This window comes from Dermacentor andersoni, chromosome 4 (genome assembly GCF_023375885.2).
Source record: "Dermacentor andersoni chromosome 4, qqDerAnde1_hic_scaffold, whole genome shotgun sequence".
NCBI classification, from domain to species: domain Eukaryota; kingdom Metazoa; phylum Arthropoda; class Arachnida; order Ixodida; family Ixodidae; genus Dermacentor; species Dermacentor andersoni.
In genome coordinates, this window is record NC_092817.1 from 1,084,853 (window position 1) to 1,103,169 (window position 18,317).

An 18,317-nucleotide genomic window follows, 5' to 3' on the forward strand; every position below is an offset into this window, starting at 1 on the left:
GAGACTGTATTTACAATATATACACAAGTAGAGTCAGTGTAGTTAAAGATGGCTGACCAGCAACAACATGCAGCAGCCAGCGTCTCGCGATCTTCCTCTTCCTTCCTCTTCGTTTATCCTTCCGTAACAGTATATTCAAATGCACATTACTGTACTTAAAAATGTATATAGAAAACAATGAAACTACATAAAGATTACAATTCTTCAATTTAATATATCATACAATCCTGTCTCTGTCCCGTTAATTCCACCATCACAAGAATCCATCACATCTAATCAAGTAAAGACCCATCATGAGAAAGAATGCTAATTGCATTATCGTCGCCAGTCATCTCTATAGGATGAATGCACCACCAATTTTTTTAGAGTTAATCTAACCCGGGCAAAGACTGCGTGAGCTGAGATGGCGTGGCATCATGCGCTCTCTTCCTGTGCGTTATGTCTTGGAGGTTGCCTAATCTGGATTTTCAGAGATATATTGAAGTGAGAGGCAGACGAAGCATTCGCTCCCCACTCAACATTACTAGACTAGCTTCAGTTGTAAAACTCTCAACCCGTGCGCTTATAGCCGCTGTCGCCACTTCTGCGACAGCCGCCAGATGGCAGCGCCGTTCCATCGAGCTCCACTGCAGACGCCTCGCCGCAGCCTTGAGCTCATGCGGACGGGCAGTTTGCCCGTGTTTCACGCTCGCTGGCGTTCTCCCTTGTCCGAATTAGTAATACCATGAGGAAGCGGTATCCACCTACAGCAATAGAGTGTGTTGGGCCAGTTGGTTCATACAGAAAGAAGGGTAAACTGCACGAAAGGAAGAAATGCGTACAGCGAAGCGCAGAAGCTGCATTTCTAAATGTCGTGTGTTTCTCCCTGTCGGCTTAACGTTTTGCGCAGTTTAGGCTCAGGAGCTTGAAGATCTGGCCAAAGTGCGTGATTGTAGAATGATCTTCATCTCCACCGAAGCTTCTCAGCAGGCCAAAGAAGCGCTACAAAAAGAAAGATGAGGTCGGTCTTGGAACACACAAGGCACAAAAAAAAAATTTTTTTAATCAGTGGCTCTTCCACTCCGTAAAGATGATCAACGAGCGAAGCTAAAACATGCGGCTCCTGTGTTTGTCACTGGGTTAATCCCAAGGGTTCCTTAAAGTATTTCTCAATTATGAGGTTAGTCACACGATCGGCTGCGACGGAGAGAACAACGTCGCTGATGGTATGCCTGCAGTTCGCCGTTGTCGCTTGCGTTCGATGTCTCGAGTTTGCTCAGCGGCGTGGTTAGCAGCCTTCACCAACTACTTGCCGCTTGTGATTCTTTGAAATTAAATTTCTTCAAAATTAAATCTGTCCGTTACGTAAAACAATCGCTCATACTCCCTTAATCAATGGCTCATACGCCCGTAAACACAGCCTCCCCATAACGGCGGCAGAAGAGAAGTGAAATTCTACGCTGGAATGATGAACGGCAACGCAGCCAGCTGTGGTAGACGACGACGAATGCGGGAGCAATGGCACAAGCGCATGCCGTGGATTTCACAGCGAGTTCCTGGTCAGCGTGAGGAATCGCTCTGTTCCACCCCGAGCGAAGCATCGTATTGCTGGGAGCACAGAAAAAGTGGCGTGCCGAACTGTCGACATCGTTCCGATAGCCACCTATGCAGCCAGGTACGCAGCACGTCGGCATCATCTGCTGATATTCTTAAAACTCTGCGAAGGCTACAGTTTCGCGAATGACATGCTTGCTGAAATTCGCCATCAACAACGAACCACAGAATACACCAATGCTGCACCGCGTACTTAGTCCGGCCTGCCCGCGTAGCTGGCTAGTGAGGAAGTGAAGCTGGGCGCGACTGCAGTGCCACGAAGGCGCTGGCGGGTGGCGGTTCCATACAACGGCACCGAGTTTGAAAACTGAAGCTGGTCTAGTAACGTTGCTCCCCACTGTCGGTGCTTTTCATGATAACATTTTCCCACTGCAGGCGACACTATCAGCTGTAGGGGTGGTGTGGATGCAAAAGTGTGGCTGTGTTGACTTTGTATGCTGATAGAATGATATTGTCAATATGGCATGAAACCATATCTTTTGTCGCCGACTCTCAAATTGAACAAAATGATTTTTTTTCTCATTCAAATTTGCTTTTTTCGATTGCCTGATATCCGGAAAGATTCGCGACCCCTTTTGTGTAATAAAATCCATCATCGACAGCACTTTTTTGCATAAAACAAAATTTCATATATAACAACATTTCAATATAATGAAGCAAACTGCCAATTTTGCTGGTTTTCTTAACTTAATATATTCACATGCAGAACATGTGACTTTGGACAACTTTGATAAATGGTGCAGCTCATCCAGAGGAACTTGCGCAAGAATAGCCCTGCTGCATACATACCTCATACATGATGCATTTCAAATGTGGCAATATGGTGTGTCGCTACATTGTTTCAGTGCTGATTGCATTAACGTTGACATTCATAGAAAGATGGGCTCTCCTGAAATTTTCTTTTTTCTTACTTTCTTAAACTGCTGCACGCGTGAAAATTAGTGCTGGATGTATATCATGGCAGGCTTAATTCTGAGAGAGGGCTTCATTTGCATTGCCATATTGCAGACGACAGTTTGAATTATTCTAGCTCGCGCACGATGAGCTCTCCAAATTTCGCAACAAGCGTGCATGTGGTCTGAATGGAGGAGATCAGTATCGCATGGCTATGGCATTGTTGCTAGTGGCTACAAACCGTGTTGTAGGTCGGTCGTGACACCCAAGACACTGGTAGCATGTTTCTGTGGTGCATATTTATGGTCCAGGTGCATCTTTGTTTGCCAGACACTGCAAGGCGTGGAAAGACAGCCAGCAATCTGAATGTTGCTTACAGCATGACTTCAGTGCTGGTCATCATTAGTTCACACTTGACATGGATTCACTTTATGTCGTTTACTGCACATAACAGGCTGGTGCTTTGGGCAGATCCTTGAGCTCTTTGCTTGAAACAAGCGGTGCACTTTCCTTGGCGCACAGCCAATGCTGACTGCCATCGGCGCCTGGACAGCAGCAACCTGACCGAGCATGAAGGAAACATCTACTGCCGCTCCTGCTATGGCAAGCTGTTTGGCCCGAAGGGTTACGGCTATGGCGGCGGTGGTGCTGGGGTGCTCTCCATGGACACTGGTGACAAGTACAGGAATGGACCACCTACCAGGTATCTTCATTGCATATTAGACCATCCGACTTCTTGTCAGAGCTATTTATTTTCACATAGCATAGTCGTATGCAGGGCACCACAAACAGTGCCATCAGCGAACATAGCCGTACAGAACCCATTCAATCAGCTGAGAGCACATTACCCTGTGCTGCATGCACTTGATGTCAGCTGTCAGCTTCCGTGTGGCAAGCATGATGTTGTTTGTTTCTAATAGGGAAGGGTTTAGGATTAAAAAGTGGGCTGTGTACAGAGTCCGGGATGCTCTAGGCATTATAGGTCATTTCCAGTAGACTTCTTGGTTGCAGTCTGGTGATAGCGATGGCAAAGTGAACAAGTACGCAACTGGAGAACAACACCAATTTCAGTTCGTACCAGCATGCGCAACTCAGCGGATAATTTTATATTGGGTGAACGAAGGAGCTGTGTTCTCTACCATACATGGTCAACAGCTGTCGGATGGTTAAAGGTGAAACATGCATTTTCCAACAAATGTCTATGATCAACTAGGACAGAGCTAAACAGGGCCATGTGACCCATAAAATCAAAGTGCTGGCTTTCTATGGCAGTGGTAGTAAATACTGCCATCGATTCTGTAGCAAAGCTCGTATGTGGTACAGCTCGTACGTGGCACATTTGGTGCTTTGTGAAATACCTCTTTAACTACATTCTATGGACTGTGGATGTTTCATGTCTACTCTCATGGCTGCGAACATTGCTGGCTCTTGAGATTGGGTATCATGCATCGCACACAACATGCAGGCTTTCAGTTCAGCTTTTAAATTGTCTTGGGATTATAGGAATCTTCAACTGTGACTTGACAAGTATGTTGTACCTGCTTGAACACTCTGTCTGCAACAAATGGTACATGGTCAGACCGAAACATCATTATTGAGACACTGCTTCAATAACTACAAGGCTCACTGTGCTTCTTAAAATATTGTCTGTGCATGTTAATGTATATGTGATCATTTTTTAATTAATGCAGCCATCCTGAAGTCCCGTTTTTTTTACAATGTTTCACAGTTAGTGACACCTGAACAATTGAGTACAAGTCCCACCCAGAAAAACTGAATCTATGCCTCCATGCATTGGAATGTAGTTGACGAGAGAGGCGGCAATGTTTTATAAGCTTGCCTATCAGCCCAAGCAGTTCGTATAGATGTTTAACCAGCGAAGCTGAAGTGTGCGGCCCTGGTGCTTATCACTGGATAAATTCTGACAGTTCATTAAAGTCTTTCTCAATTATTGGTTATGTCGTCATAATTATTTAATGACTATGATGAATGTGGGAGCACTGGCACAAGCACGTTCATGAGTTAGCGCCGAGGTGCGCCAACGAGCCAGCTGTAGAAGACTACGACGATGCTAGATCCATTGCTAATGATGATAGCTTTTCTACACGCGGACACGATATTGGAGAAACTAGCTCTTAGCAGCTTTGCTGTAAAAAAAATTGGGTAGAAAATTGGGCTTCAGGAGGTACCATCACATCACGGATCATGTAGCTTTCCGTCAACGCAATGCCGCCATCTTTACCTTCGTAAAGAAGACAGATGGAAGCGTCAGATAGCTGCAACATGGTATTTTGCTGTGCAAAACAAAAACAAAAGAAACAAGCCAAAAGGGAATAAACCGGCATGAAGATTCGTTGCTGCTTTCATATGTGTATAAGAAGCACTCCTGTTGATCGTGGCGGTGCTTAGTGATCACGATAGGCTGTGCTGCCGGCTAACATTTCTTTTGTTAATGCATTCGAAATGCGAAATTGTTCAATGTACCATTCAAAATCGTGGAGTGGTGGTATACACTATGCACAAAACGCTGACAACGCCGCCTGTTGTCAAGGCTGCGAAGCGTAGGCGGGTTCGGACGAGCACTGTTCCCGTCTGCGCCTATGCACGTGCTGTCATGTTTGCGTTTTTGATCAGGATTTAATGCTTCTATCATCGATGTCTTGAGAAAACTTTGCATAGTTTGGTACTTTAAAAAGCACAAAGAGCAAATGGGGAAAGAAAAATTTTAAAAAGAATGAAGGAAAACAGGTAACAGAAAAGGCGTTTCAGTCACAAGCGTTCAGACAGGCTGGTCGATCTCAAGGAGCACAGTAGCTCTTGCACGGCCTTCTGATGCGATGTTAAGTCGTGTAGATGTAAAATTATTTCTTCCAACAGCAGCTGGTTGTCGAACTGGTTCAGCACGAAGGAAAGCGATTGTTTGTGCACAGTGTGCTGCGGGCACTGGCATAGAACATGACGAATGGCGAACATGGCGAAGCTGTGAAGCGTTCATTGTGTTTAGATTCTTTGAACAAAGGGCTCTGTATTAAAAAGCAGGAGCCTTCAAAGCCTTCAAAAAGGCGTCAAGCAATCTCCTACGCGTTGCAACGGAATCGGCTGTTGCTCCACCTATCGATGGCATTGAAATGCGACTTGCGGCATAAAACGTCAGTGCACGCTCGCTTCAGCCATCTGCATGTTGGCTGTACAAGCTGGCGTCTGTGAGTATTAAAGGCTTTGACAGGGCATTCAACCTCGTTTAGAATGCTTCTCAATGTCACTTCGCGGTAATGGGAAATGCCTGAACATCGAAGCCCTGATGTCTGCAACTAATGCAGTTTCACTTTACCCCAGCTGTGTCATGTATTGTGGTCAATTCTGAAACCTTCATGTTTCCTTTTTTTTTTTTGCTTTCTTTAGTTGTTAGTGGTACTAGCGAGTGCTTGTTCTCTTTTTCTTCTTTTGCATGTAATGGGTCAATATATGTTCATATTGCTTCACTGTAGTTGTCTCTGCTTTGAAAATGATTTCAATGTTGCATGTGATTTACAAGAATTATTTAATGGCATGCTTTGTATTTGCTTTCACACTGTTAATCATGTGTCAAGGTAGTACTCTTGTGACTAATTAAGAACCGCTGCATTGGCTATTCAGACTTGGGGAACTATAAAAGGCGATACAACATGCAGTTTAATTCTGTATTTGGTTGCGAGGGTGATACTAGTAAAATTGGCAGAGGCACTAAAGAGTAACATAAAATATAAAAACAATATGCTCTTGACTGACCAGGCAGGCAAATTTTCAGCTATGGCGTCTTCTGATATCTGACTTGCGTGCTCCCATGAAATCATAGAAACGCTTTGCTTGTTTAACGATGGAACATGTGAAATCCATGCTGTGCAGACAGTGGTAAGATGAAAGCATAAAAACAGTCAACCCTTAATTACTGCCGGAGTCTCTATGTGCTATTTTGCTCAAGCTCATCGTGCTGGTTTTGCAAGCTTTACCGTCACTGGCTTCTCACGTGGCCATGTACGAATCATGTATTCGCAGGCGCGATGGCACTCGCTCAACCTACTATAAAAATACATGGCATGTAAATGAAGCAAGTGTGTGCATGCAGAACTTTGGTTCATGCGCCAACAAATGAAGCCATTAGCGGCCGGGGCGTTGTAATGAAAGCGGCATATTGGCGATGAGCTCCACTTCATAGGCAAGCTTGCAATGTTGATGCTCATCTGTGGCAAACACTTGGCGCATAAGGAGACAATGTTGTCCTAGACAGCCGTGAAGTCGAACACATGTCCACTATTGTACAGTGTGATTTCCTTGCGCACACTGACACCGCAGAAGTAACTATCTGGTACGTGCACAAGCAGCGAATCGCACGCACACACTTCAGCCATGCCTGCAGTGGAAACCGCAGGGCTCTCCTGCGGTTCCAGCAGCTACGCGGCTTTCAGTGGCACCCCTATAGGTGCTGCGCATAGCGTATAGAGAAAACAGAGTAAAAAAGAAGGCCCATTTGTGCGTATATCCTCCCCCCTCCTCTCTGAAGCATTGGAATATGTGCATTGCACTTCAAGGGTGCCGAGGTCACTATCACTAGAAAACTGATAATTGTATAATTATTCTGTATTTCAGCATTTGCCGTTAATAATTACAGTTCTCATTTGAATCATCCTATTATGTATGTATGCCAGTGACACTAGTATATTTCTTTCAGGTACCGATGCTAACTGCCTGAGTTTTACCTAAATTGAATTAATGGTCTAAAGTCAATTCCTCAGATTTAGTAAGACTAACGGAATTTTTGGGCAAAATGTGGTAATAATCTCCGCTGTATACTTTAGCGAATACTGGCTTTAGGACAGAGGAATCACTCAGCGTAACCAAGGGGCTAAACTATCAACTTGTATTGCCACTAACAATGTTTATCAAATTCTAGTCTAATGTGTGTGCTATAATCTTGCTCAAGTATGCTACATGTTAACCCTTTAAGTGCCGTGGACAAGTCTTAGTTGCACTTTTTCCTTGCAATTAGCACCCAAGGACGAGTCTGCTTTGTCCGCCTGTTTGGGCGCTCTTTCCAATGCCAGTAACAGGCCAGGCTGGTCCAGTCCATTTTCATATTCCGGCGTGTTGCCTCTTTGGCTTCTAGGAGGCCTACAGACTCTATGTTCATCCGGCAGCTGCCAGTCCTGTATTGGTGTGCCCATTGTGAAAATGCGACCTTCATTTGATTGAGTCGTCAAACTCCAAGGGTGATTTGCTTCTGCATAAATGCATTAACAGTGACGCCACTGTTTTCAGTGCTGTAGACACATCCAGTGACTCTGATGTCGCTGAATATGGCGATAGTTTTGACACATCGCAGCATTGGGCAAAGTTACAATGATATGGAGCCAGTGCCTCCTCGTTTTACATTTGTGTGTTGTAGACACAAGTTGTAAATTTACTGCGCTCATGTCATAAATTTCAAATCTGCAAAAGAGTTGTTATCGAGACGTTAAATATTAAAAAGTGTCATTTTCTGAACACTTTTCTTTTCCTTCATTATTTTTTCTCCGCCAACACTTAAACGGTTAAGAGAATGGAAGCGCAGTTAGGAATGACAGAAAATTAGGCGGGCTGATGAAATTAGAAAATTTGCTGGCACAGCTCAGAATAGCCAGGCAGGGGTAATTGGAGGTGGCTGGAAAAGGCACTCCTCCTGCAAGAGACATAAAAATAGGCTGATGATGATTATACATTACTTCTGTTTCACTTGTCTCTGGAGGGACTTATTATCAATATACGCAGCTAATCATTTAAGGCGCCAGAAGTCCCATAAAAACCTGAGATTGAAGTTTGCTGCCACTTTCAAGTCAACGGCCCTATTATTATCAGTGATTGCAATGAACGTACATTCTTTTTGGTCCAATTCTTGTGGTGTATTTTTCTTCTTCACAGCAACATTCCAGCGACAGCTCAAGCGCATGTGGCACCTCAGAATGGCACTGTGAAGCCCGTGACCCAGAATCGTTGGGGAGGCACTGACGTTTGCCCCCGGTGTGGCAAGGCAGTTTACATGGCCGAGAAGAAAATGGGAGGCGGAGCAGTGAGTGAACGTTTTCCTGTTGAGAGTGGTGCATCTTCGATGAGCAATATTGTGTGGTCTAGGTGTGTGCCCACAGAGCAGGTCCACTTGGCTCATCTGCGACTTGCTTCTGAGACCACAAACCTGCTTCATTGTTGCAGCAGAGTGCGGTGCCAGCCTAGTGTATAAACAGTGGTGCCAGCTGTTGCCTCTGTGTGAAGGCCTACATGCCTATTGATACATGGATGGGGGCAAAGCCTTTTCAAGTTACCACAGCTATCCCCGTTTGAGTTCTCAACATCCCATAACAGGGATATCTTGTGGCATGTCTAGAAGATACTGACAAAGGATTGGATGTCCACACAGAATTTCCAATAGATGCACTGGGGACGTCCAGTAGTGTAATGGAAACCTTTACGAAAATATAAATACTAATTGTGTCACTTTGCGTCGTGTCATTCTCAGTTGCAAATGAGAAATTGTAAATGTAGAATCTTTTGCTTCAAAGTGTTGTTTTCACTGGCTTTACTCAACGAAAAATAACAAAAAACTTCGGGATGACGATGTCATGGTATCCTACGATGTCGTGTCCTTGTTCACAAATGTGCCGATAGCATTGGCTACGGATATTATTGAGAAACGCCTGCAGGATGACTGTACCTTCGAAAGCCGTACTTCCCTGACTGTCGACGACATCATGATTCTGCTTAGGTTCTGCTTGAAGCAAACATATTTCACGTTTGCCGGCACCATATATCACCAGATAGAAGGCGTCCCGATGGGTAGTCTGTTTCTGTAATCGTGGCTGATCTGTTAATGCAACACGTGGAAACGGCTGTGATGACGTCCTTGCCCTTCGTTGTCAATATGTACTGTCGCTATGTAGATGACACCTTTGTGATTGTCGAAAAGAAAAACCTGCATGCCATGCATGAGGCGCTTAATGCCGTCCATCATGCCATTCAATTTACATGCGAGACGGAGAATAGTGGCAGTCTAGCCTTTCTAGACGTGCTGGTACGACGGAGCGAAGGAGGTTCGGTGGAGACAGCCGTATATCGCAAATCTTGCGATAGCGGGAGTGTGCCGAGTTTTGACTCTCACCACCCTATACAACACAAACATGCCGTGGTACGTACGCTCCTGTTCCGTCGCGATGCGCTCTCGTCAACGCAAACTTTGAGGGAGCAAGAATTAACGAAGTTGCCGCTCTTTGCATAAACGGAGTTACCCTGAGCGCTTTGTCAGTGATACGCAGCGCCGCATGCAAAAACCCCGCGAGAGCAAGGCCGAAAGGCCAGCTTCCTTTGTGTGCATTCCGTATGTCCGCGGTGTATCGGAAGCAGTGCGCAGGGCTTTACGGCCTTTGGGTGTTCGAACTGTGTTCAAACCCTCGTACACATTGGGAAACGTGTTCCCGAAGCCAAAGGACCACACACCTCCGGACGAACAAAGTTGTGTCGTCTACAAGGTCGACTGCTCGGACTGTGGTGCCAGCTACATTGGTGAGACGGGGCGGCGACGTCGCACTCGACTCAAGGAACATTTAAGAGATGCTACGAAAGCCACCCATGCTACACGTGCCAAGACGGAATTGGTTGATCATTGTTTATCAAAGGGACACATGTTCGATTTTGACAATGTAACCACGCTAGCATGGAAACACCGATGGGGCCCAAGAAAATTTGTAGAATCATGGTTGATCCGTCGTAATCAATCTTCATGCAATTCTAACCGTGGCCCCCTGCCGGATGTTTACAGCAGTTTCATAGATAAATAGGATGTATTTCTCATTTGTTGCCATTTATGTACTGACGATGCCACCCGCATAGGTGGCGAAACGTCTATGTTTTTTGTTATTTTTTCGTTGAGTAAAGCCAGTGAAAACAACACTTTGAAGCATGAGTTCCCCTGGCTTTTGGAACATTTTCTCACAAATGTAGAATCATACTCGAATGTACTATGACACATTACATATTCTGTTCTGTCAACACCACAGTGACATGTACCAGATTTACTCGAATCTAACGCAAACCTTTTTCCCCTGAGAAAACTGGTACAAAAATTGCTTGCGCATTATAATCGGATACAATACCAAAATTGTGTTCACAGCATTGCAGACAGCCTGCCATCACAACATGGCGACAGAGCATGTTTTAATGAAGGTTGCAGCGAATCAATTTTGTGGTCAATTACGACCTGGCGCTAGTGGCATTCTCGGGCAGTCACTTTCGGAAATGCTGTCACGTTCGCAAAATTTCGCACGACTGCATGGTATGCGTTGGCTTATATGGCCAAGCTCTGCTGCCCACGGTGCCAGAAACACTGTTGCCGACATACTTCAACTCCAGTGCAGAATTGCATAGAATCCTGTAAAAGTGATAGTAGTAGTACCTCTAAAAGGAGTTGCTTGAGAATACCGTTCTTGCATGCTTGGTATCAGTGGCCACTGAAGCTCTAATGTTGCCGATGATACAGCACTGTCATTACGAGTGCTCACTAAAAAATATTCCTTCAATCAAGGTAAATCCTGCGCGACGCATTTTTTGTGATCACAACTGTTGAGAGCATGCTATATTTGCTTTGTATAAATTGAGATCACATTACACACAGGTGCATCTTTATTTTCTTAACTTATACTAGCGAAAGTTGGGTGGGTCTGTGTTACATTTGGGGGCTCATTAGAATAAGGTAAATACGGTAGTAGTACAGTTAAACCTCGATGTAACCAATTTGGTAAAACTGGCATTCGAGGAAGTACAATCGCCAGCCACTTTTCGGTTTCGTTCAGTTTGAGAGTCGGTAACCAGTCACAGTTTGATGCTGTGTCACCATAGATCCCTTCACAGTGGCTATGTGGCACTTGGAAAGGCGGGAGAAAAAATGTAGGTACAATTCACTTTCACATCAGAATCTTTCACGTCCACTCTTCCATCGTAGCTTACCAACACAGCCTCCGTTGTCACCTAGAGTTGACGACACAGTGCTATTTTCACCTGAGCGAACTGCCCTCCACACTGTCTTATGCAGTCTCAAAATGCCTCTGACACCACAAATAAAGCTACGATTTTAATCACATAGATGTGGGACAACAACTTAAATTGCAGAAGCTTCATTCATGGCTGCCACATGTGTTGTTTTGCAACATCACGCACGCATTATGTCTGAAAAATTGAGCGAGATTCAGTATGATGTCTGAAATTTCAGTCAGTGTTATCCATTGGTTCTAAGGAATGGGCTGCAGGTTAATTCAGAGTGAGACCTGGCACTGCATCTCGGAGACATTCAAAATTTCGGTCACCATCATGTATTCTTTCCCTGCACGGAAAACCTGCAAGTTGGTTCGATCGAGTTAGGTAGCGATGCTGTGGTTAAATAATCGAGCAGCTCTGAAAAATTAGTCTGCTACTTATATCCAAAAGTTGTCGCATATTGAGTGCTTGCCTAAAGCACATAGTATTTGTGGTAAAAGTACTCTTATTAATTTCAGTACAGTTAACGACCGATAATTTGGACATGCTTGATTGGGTGCTGGTAATTTGGACATGTTTGATTATTTGTAGAGCCCCGCAGCACCGCCACTTGCCCCATGGACAACGTATAAGGACGATTGAAATCTTGGACACCTTGCGCCGCATCGTGTGATGATTTGGACTTCGGCCATGTCGCCAGTGCTGTGCAAAACCAAAACTAGCAAAGCCTAGTTGATCTAGTAGTCGTCAATGCGAATTCGGTGCAAGCATTGACTGTACTTTCATCTATCTGTAGCAACAGCATGGCCACGATTTTTCAGCGATGCTTTCCTCTCGATTCTATGCCACTCTTATCACCTACTGTTTGTGGCTGGCTACTCCTTCACTGGTCCTGTCGATATCATCGCTCTGACCACTGACGAAGCAGGAAAACGAATAGCGCAAACAACATGGCTAAGAAATCATGGTCCCGGAATGTCTAGGTCAAGGGCAAGCATATGTGCGTGCAGCAATGCGCTTTTACAAACGCGGGGCATATGCATAAATGATCACTTTCAGAAGACACATTCATTTTCACAATATTTCATGTGACTAGCACTGGATGCATCAAAGGGTGGCAGTGTTTCCGCACAGTGATAACGACAAAAGTGATGTTGCTCACAGAAGCCGATGTGTCTTGAGCTAGTCATACAAAAGATAGCATGCTTGGCACTTTGCCAAGAAAGCTGTCGCCCCTAGACTCCGATGCATCTGGCACTATAGTCATGTGAAATTGAAGGTATGTAGTTCCCAAAGTGGGCAATCCATGAATATGATGTACCTTTTTTGGCCGCTTTTGGAATCAAGTCACTGATTTTTAACAAATCGGGTATGTCAGACTCCCGATTATTAGGACGTTTTGGCGATCCCCTTCGAGTCCAAATTATCAGTTGGTGAATCGCTGGGAATCTGTTCCTTACTTTTTTTACGGGGGGGGGGGGGGGGGGGGGGGGGGGGGGGGGGGTCTTTCTTTTTTTTCTTTTTTTCTTCGACATTAAGATTGTGGAAGGCGAGACCTCTGGCAACCCCAAAAGGATTATTTTGCTTCTCAGCAATTGACCTCAAGTGATAAGGCCTTGTGTTTAGCAACCCTATTCATGCTGCCAATGTTCAGCCTCAAGAGGTCAGATTTCTACAACCAAAGATCATTGTGCTTTGAGTGTTACTTGTAATTTCACCCAGTAAAAAGTTAACTTCTTAACTCGGGCCTTTGGTAGTGCCTTATTCGCAGTCGCAACAATGTGACAGTATTGTTATGGGGAGAATCCCCGTAACAGCAGCCCCTATAGGTGACGCTGTATTTACGACCCAACCTAAAATTCCGATTGCCCCTCATACACGATGCAACCTGGTTGATGGTTACTGCTCATCCTTCACAAAATCGTCATATAATCATGAACGTTCACCAAGTAGCCCCTTTCATTGCTTTACTAAATTTCCTTCCTCCATGCCTCACTGTCAACTAGGTTTCAACTCTAGTCGTACTCTGCTGACTTAGCCTTGGTGACCTGTCAGTGGCATATAGACATGGAGTGACAATTCTAAATTTTTTTTTTCTTCTCCCCATCATAAACTTGTGAAAGCACAGCAAAATATCTAATTGCACTCTCTTTCCAAAGAACCGAATGGCAGCACACAGATAGCTCTGCTGGCCAAATCATGGGTGGATGACCATTTTCCTCATGTTGATGCCTCTCGACTCATCCACGTTGGTCACTGCACGGCCTTCTCCATCTCTCAGAAGTATTGGCACATTGTCTTGACCACAACAGTAGTGCTTCTGTCATGCAATGCAGACAGACTTGATGCACCTTGTATTATCGTTGCACAATAATGTTGTATTATCGTCGCACAATAATGACAAATGCTGAGGCATTTACTATTGCTAACCGGTCAAGCACATGGGAACAATTGTCATTCCATGGATTGCGGCATGCGTGAAGTTGGGCACTTTGGAAAGTATAAGGTTCGTACAGCACAGACATTGTGAGACTGCCTGGCTGCCTCGATACTGCAATGCCCTGCACTGTTGGTTGGTGGGGGAGCCTATGTTGCAGCTATTGAGCTCAACACAAGTGGCCGCCGCCATCATTGTTGTCGTTGCCGGCACTGCCTTTATTGTTATGGGATTTTGTAGCTTTCAGTGCCCAAGGACTGATGCCTGCCGATTTTTTTTTTCTTCTTCTTCTTCTTCCTTTTCAGGCCTGGCACATAGCCTGCTTCAATTGCCATCAGTGTCGTAAGCGTCTTGAGTCAACCATTCTCTGCGAGCGAGAGGGAGAGATCTACTGCAAGACATGCTATGGAAAATACTTTGGTCCCAAGGGATATGGCTATGGTGTGGGCTCGGGCACCCTGCAGATGTCCTGAACATATTTAGGCCATTAGCTTAGTTGTAAAAAATATTTGTGCATTTAGAGAAGGTTGGTAATGGCCTTATTATATTTTTCATGTTACACGCTTCATCTCAGTGGCAGCTTTTGTTGTGATAATTTGCAACATTTTTTTCCCCCGCCTTGTAATATTAATTTAGTGAAAATAACATCATTTTCTATATATGCACTTTATTCTAACAATGTCGGTTCAGAGTGCAATGTACCTATTTGTTGCTAGGCTAACTAGATGCCCCATGAAGTGAGCACCCGCTGTGGTGGCCAAGTGACTTCAGTATTGGGCTGCTAATCCCAGCCACGGCAGCCGGATTTCGATGGGGGTGAAATGCGAGGACACCCGTGTACCAGGCATTGGGGGACCAATATTTGCTTGTCTGTGCTCACTTGAAGCTTCATTCCTGCAAGCACAAGAACTCTTCTGGCACTGTGTGAAAAGCAATGCCACAGCCTACTTTGATGTGTTCTAAGCTGCTTTTACAATGCCATAGCATTGCCTTTATACTGTCCTGTGCTATTATATTCATTAGTGTTGATCATGCCTGAGAGCGACTGGTTTTATAGCAATTGGCAATTATGTGGGCACTCCAAGCTAATTTATGCCATCGTCGTGAGGTTCCATATATATTTAGGCATATGTATGCTGTATGCCACACTTTGCTATACGACATGCGGTATATGCGAGTTCTATTGCCACACCATTCTATCGCTAAAGTTTCTCATACATACCAGCTCTTACGTTCTTGACAAAATTATTCCTCAGAATTTTGAGAATGTTGGCCCACGAACAAAACGCAGACAGTGCATAAATCTTCTCAGACTTAAATGTTAAAAGTGTGAGACAATAAGAGAGCTGAAACCTGAAAATGATGCAATTTTGTTGGAGTGGCTGTGCATAATCTCCGGGATCGGCCCAGAAAAGAAGTTTGAAACATACCCGATATAGAGAAGTAGTGGTAAAGTTTCGAAGAAAGACGTTGGCCTTAATTAATAAATAATTTAATTATCCGATGGCAGGATTCAAACAGAGGACCTCGAGCATAACAGCTTGTTTGTACTTTGTCAGCTTACATTTACTTAAATTCATACTGCGACCACAGCTGCAAGTATCATATTCATTGTTTTGCCCATATGTGAAATTGATATTATATATATACATTTTTTTAGGGTCTCTAGATGCAGGTTAAACTTCTTCCTTAAGTTTTAAAGCAGCACCTTCTTTTGATGAATAAGCTAGGCATGAGTTTGAAATCAGTTTCTCTTTTACATCCCTCAGAGTGAAAGCAAGAAGCACCTTTGCAGGAGTTCTCATAGATGCGCCCACACTGTGCAGGACTGATTTCAGTGGCCTTTGCCACGGTCACTAAAGATGAAGAGAAAGGCAGAGCAGTTGGCAGTATGAGACGTTGCACAGCCTTTAAGAATGGCAGATGCATGTGGCACTTTGGGCACTTGTGAAGTTTGCGTGATTATGTGTCTGAGCAAGCCAGATCAAAAAAATTTACAGGAAATAGCTTGAGTCCTGTGTCATGTTAGACAGAAATTTTGAAAAGCAAACAAAGGCCAGACCAGTTGAGGAGCGTGACTTGTCAATCGGAAGATCTGTCCCACATAAAACACGTGAAGGCAGGTCAAGGCATCCATACATTGCAAGTTATTGGTAGCCTTTCCACTGAGGCATCCTAGAAGACATAGCAATGGACGTGTGAGACCTTGGACAAAACATAGAAAGAGCAGTCAAGCTGAAACAAAAGCCAGATTTATTCTGCTATGTCAGCAGGTGCCAGGAGAATCTCTGCCTCTACAGCAATGGCGATGCCTTGACCGTGATGCAGCCCTGGCACTTTGTTGACACTCGTGGGTTCAGCCTGGAGAATGCACATTCGATCGTTTTATGTTTCGTTTAGTGTGTACTTTCTGTATGCATCAATCCTGAGCCAATTAAGGCTTTTGAGAATTGTATGCTGGTTATTTACTCATCTTGCATCATTGAAATGCCAGTTGCAAAGTGTTAAAAGGAGTTGTACTCATGCCATAGTTGCTTTGTTTAGGCGATATGCGTGAATTATGGTCTCTTTCTTTTTTTTTCCTTGCACTGTGGGTGGCTTTGATGTTGTTTTGTACAGGGAAATGCCATTACAACGAAGTACTTGGACCTCAAAAATCCTTTGTTGTACATACCACTTTGTTGTTAAAATCGTGCACCATATGTTTAGCAAAAGAAAACCATTATTTAACAAGTGAATTGAAGTGGTACTTCAAGAAAAGTCTCCAATTTTCTTCAACACAGTTGATCCTAGAGTATTCCACAGTAGTCAGTCTTACGATATTGAGATTCAAGCCATGGTCAGTGGCAAAACTTGCGAGTGAAGCAAGGTACAGCAGGCAGGATGTCGAATGCCCTTGTCGTAATTCTTTGTACGCCTTCTTCATCACTGCTGCCTTTTCCCGTTTTTTGTCCTTGAGATCATAATGGGGAAGCGTGGTTCAGAGGCAGCGCAATTATGTGCATTCTGTGTGAAACAACAAGTCAGCCATCAGGGACATCTAGATTATTTCATTGCGGTGGTCTTTTTTATAAGGGCGTTTACACTGCATGTAAAAGATTGACATTCGGCCAGGACATGTGGAGGTGTTCGACTATGGTACATTACAAGAAGCTATGCTCCAAGTACCAGCTATAGACATTTATTATTTTCCTGTCAAGGCTAGCATATGCTCTCAAAGAATCAGACCAGCCATGTTGTAAAACTGTAGTTTCTTGTTCAGTGCGCTTGCATGCAGTGTTGATTAATTTCAAATGTACTGGCAAGAAATGTTTAGATTTGTCTACCTGCTAATGTTCCATCTTAACTCTTTTCCACAGATAAACTGTTGCAACCTTCATGGATAAATGGCAATTGTGTTAGACCACACCTGCATGAAAAACCTTGTTTTGTTTCTCATTTCCATGAAATTTCACGTACTTGGCACTCATTTATGTTCAGAAGATTGCGGGTAGCAACTATGACTTTTTCTTTGCCATATGTTTTCTTTTACATTTACAGTTAGTTGACAGCTTAGCTGCTACAATTAGACTTCATTCAAAACATTAATTTCATTAATTCATAAAGGCCGCCCCACATTCAGCGTTTCTACCGGCGTTTTTTGGCGTTGCGTCTCCCGGCGTGGTCGCATGAACGGCGCCAGAGAGGGCGTCCAGCCACACGAGCGGCACGCGGACCAGCGCCAGCGCAGCGTCACACAATGTGACCAGATTTATTTTACCAGAAACCTCCTAAACGATTCTTGTGTTCCTTGTGTTTGGTCTGCCACAATATCGGCCTTGCTTCTACAATGGCTATAAGAAGCTCGTTATCGATGTTCGCCGGTAGCATGATTGAAGCAACCAAACAAACAGCAATGGCGGCGCGAACTGCGAATCTGCGGAAGTCTCTTGCAAGAGTTGCCAGCAAGCGCGCGGCCACGCCCTGCCGCGCGCTGATTGGTCGGCGCTGTCGAGCCGCTTCCGACGGCGGCGGCGAGATCTGGTGTCCCTTGAGCACGACGTTTTGGCTTGGCGCCAGCCTCAGCGTCGACGCCGAGCGACGCCGGGTGACAAAACGCCAGAAAACGCCGGGAAAACGCTGAATGTGGGGCGGCCTTAATACTGTCAGCCCTGTCGGGCTATCACAGGAGTGTAGACCAAATATAGACTACAGCCATCATCATTCCTACAGCACTAAAAGGATACAATTTGCTTGTACATAACTCGGGCAACACTTTAATAGAAAAAAAGACAAACGTTAAAATAAAGCCAAATAATGGTAATAGGGACAAGCAACACTGTCAATTTGTCAATACCGCAACACACTTTCACGATTGTAT

General features: G+C 44.5%; 1 protein-coding gene across 2 annotated transcripts in view; it reads left to right on the top strand.

Moving 5' to 3' along the window:
• LOC126535900 (cysteine and glycine-rich protein 1-like) overlaps window positions 1-17,378 on the top strand; it is a 33,785-nt gene extending 16,407 nt beyond the window's left edge. The window contains exons 3-6 of one of the 2 annotated variants that reach the window (XR_008613546.2): window positions 3,010-3,190; window positions 8,422-8,569; window positions 14,263-14,483; window positions 15,727-17,378. Coding sequence is in view for 1 of the 2 variants with exons in the window: in XM_050182755.3 (XP_050038712.1) it covers window positions 3,010-3,190; window positions 8,422-8,569; window positions 14,263-14,430 (497 nt within the window). In the remaining variant the exon portion in view is untranslated. Of the gene's footprint in view, window positions 1-3,009; window positions 3,191-8,421; window positions 8,570-14,262 lie in introns of both variants that reach the window. The other variant, XM_050182755.3, reaches the window with a different exon arrangement.
• Window positions 17,379-18,317: the final 939 nt, after the last annotated feature.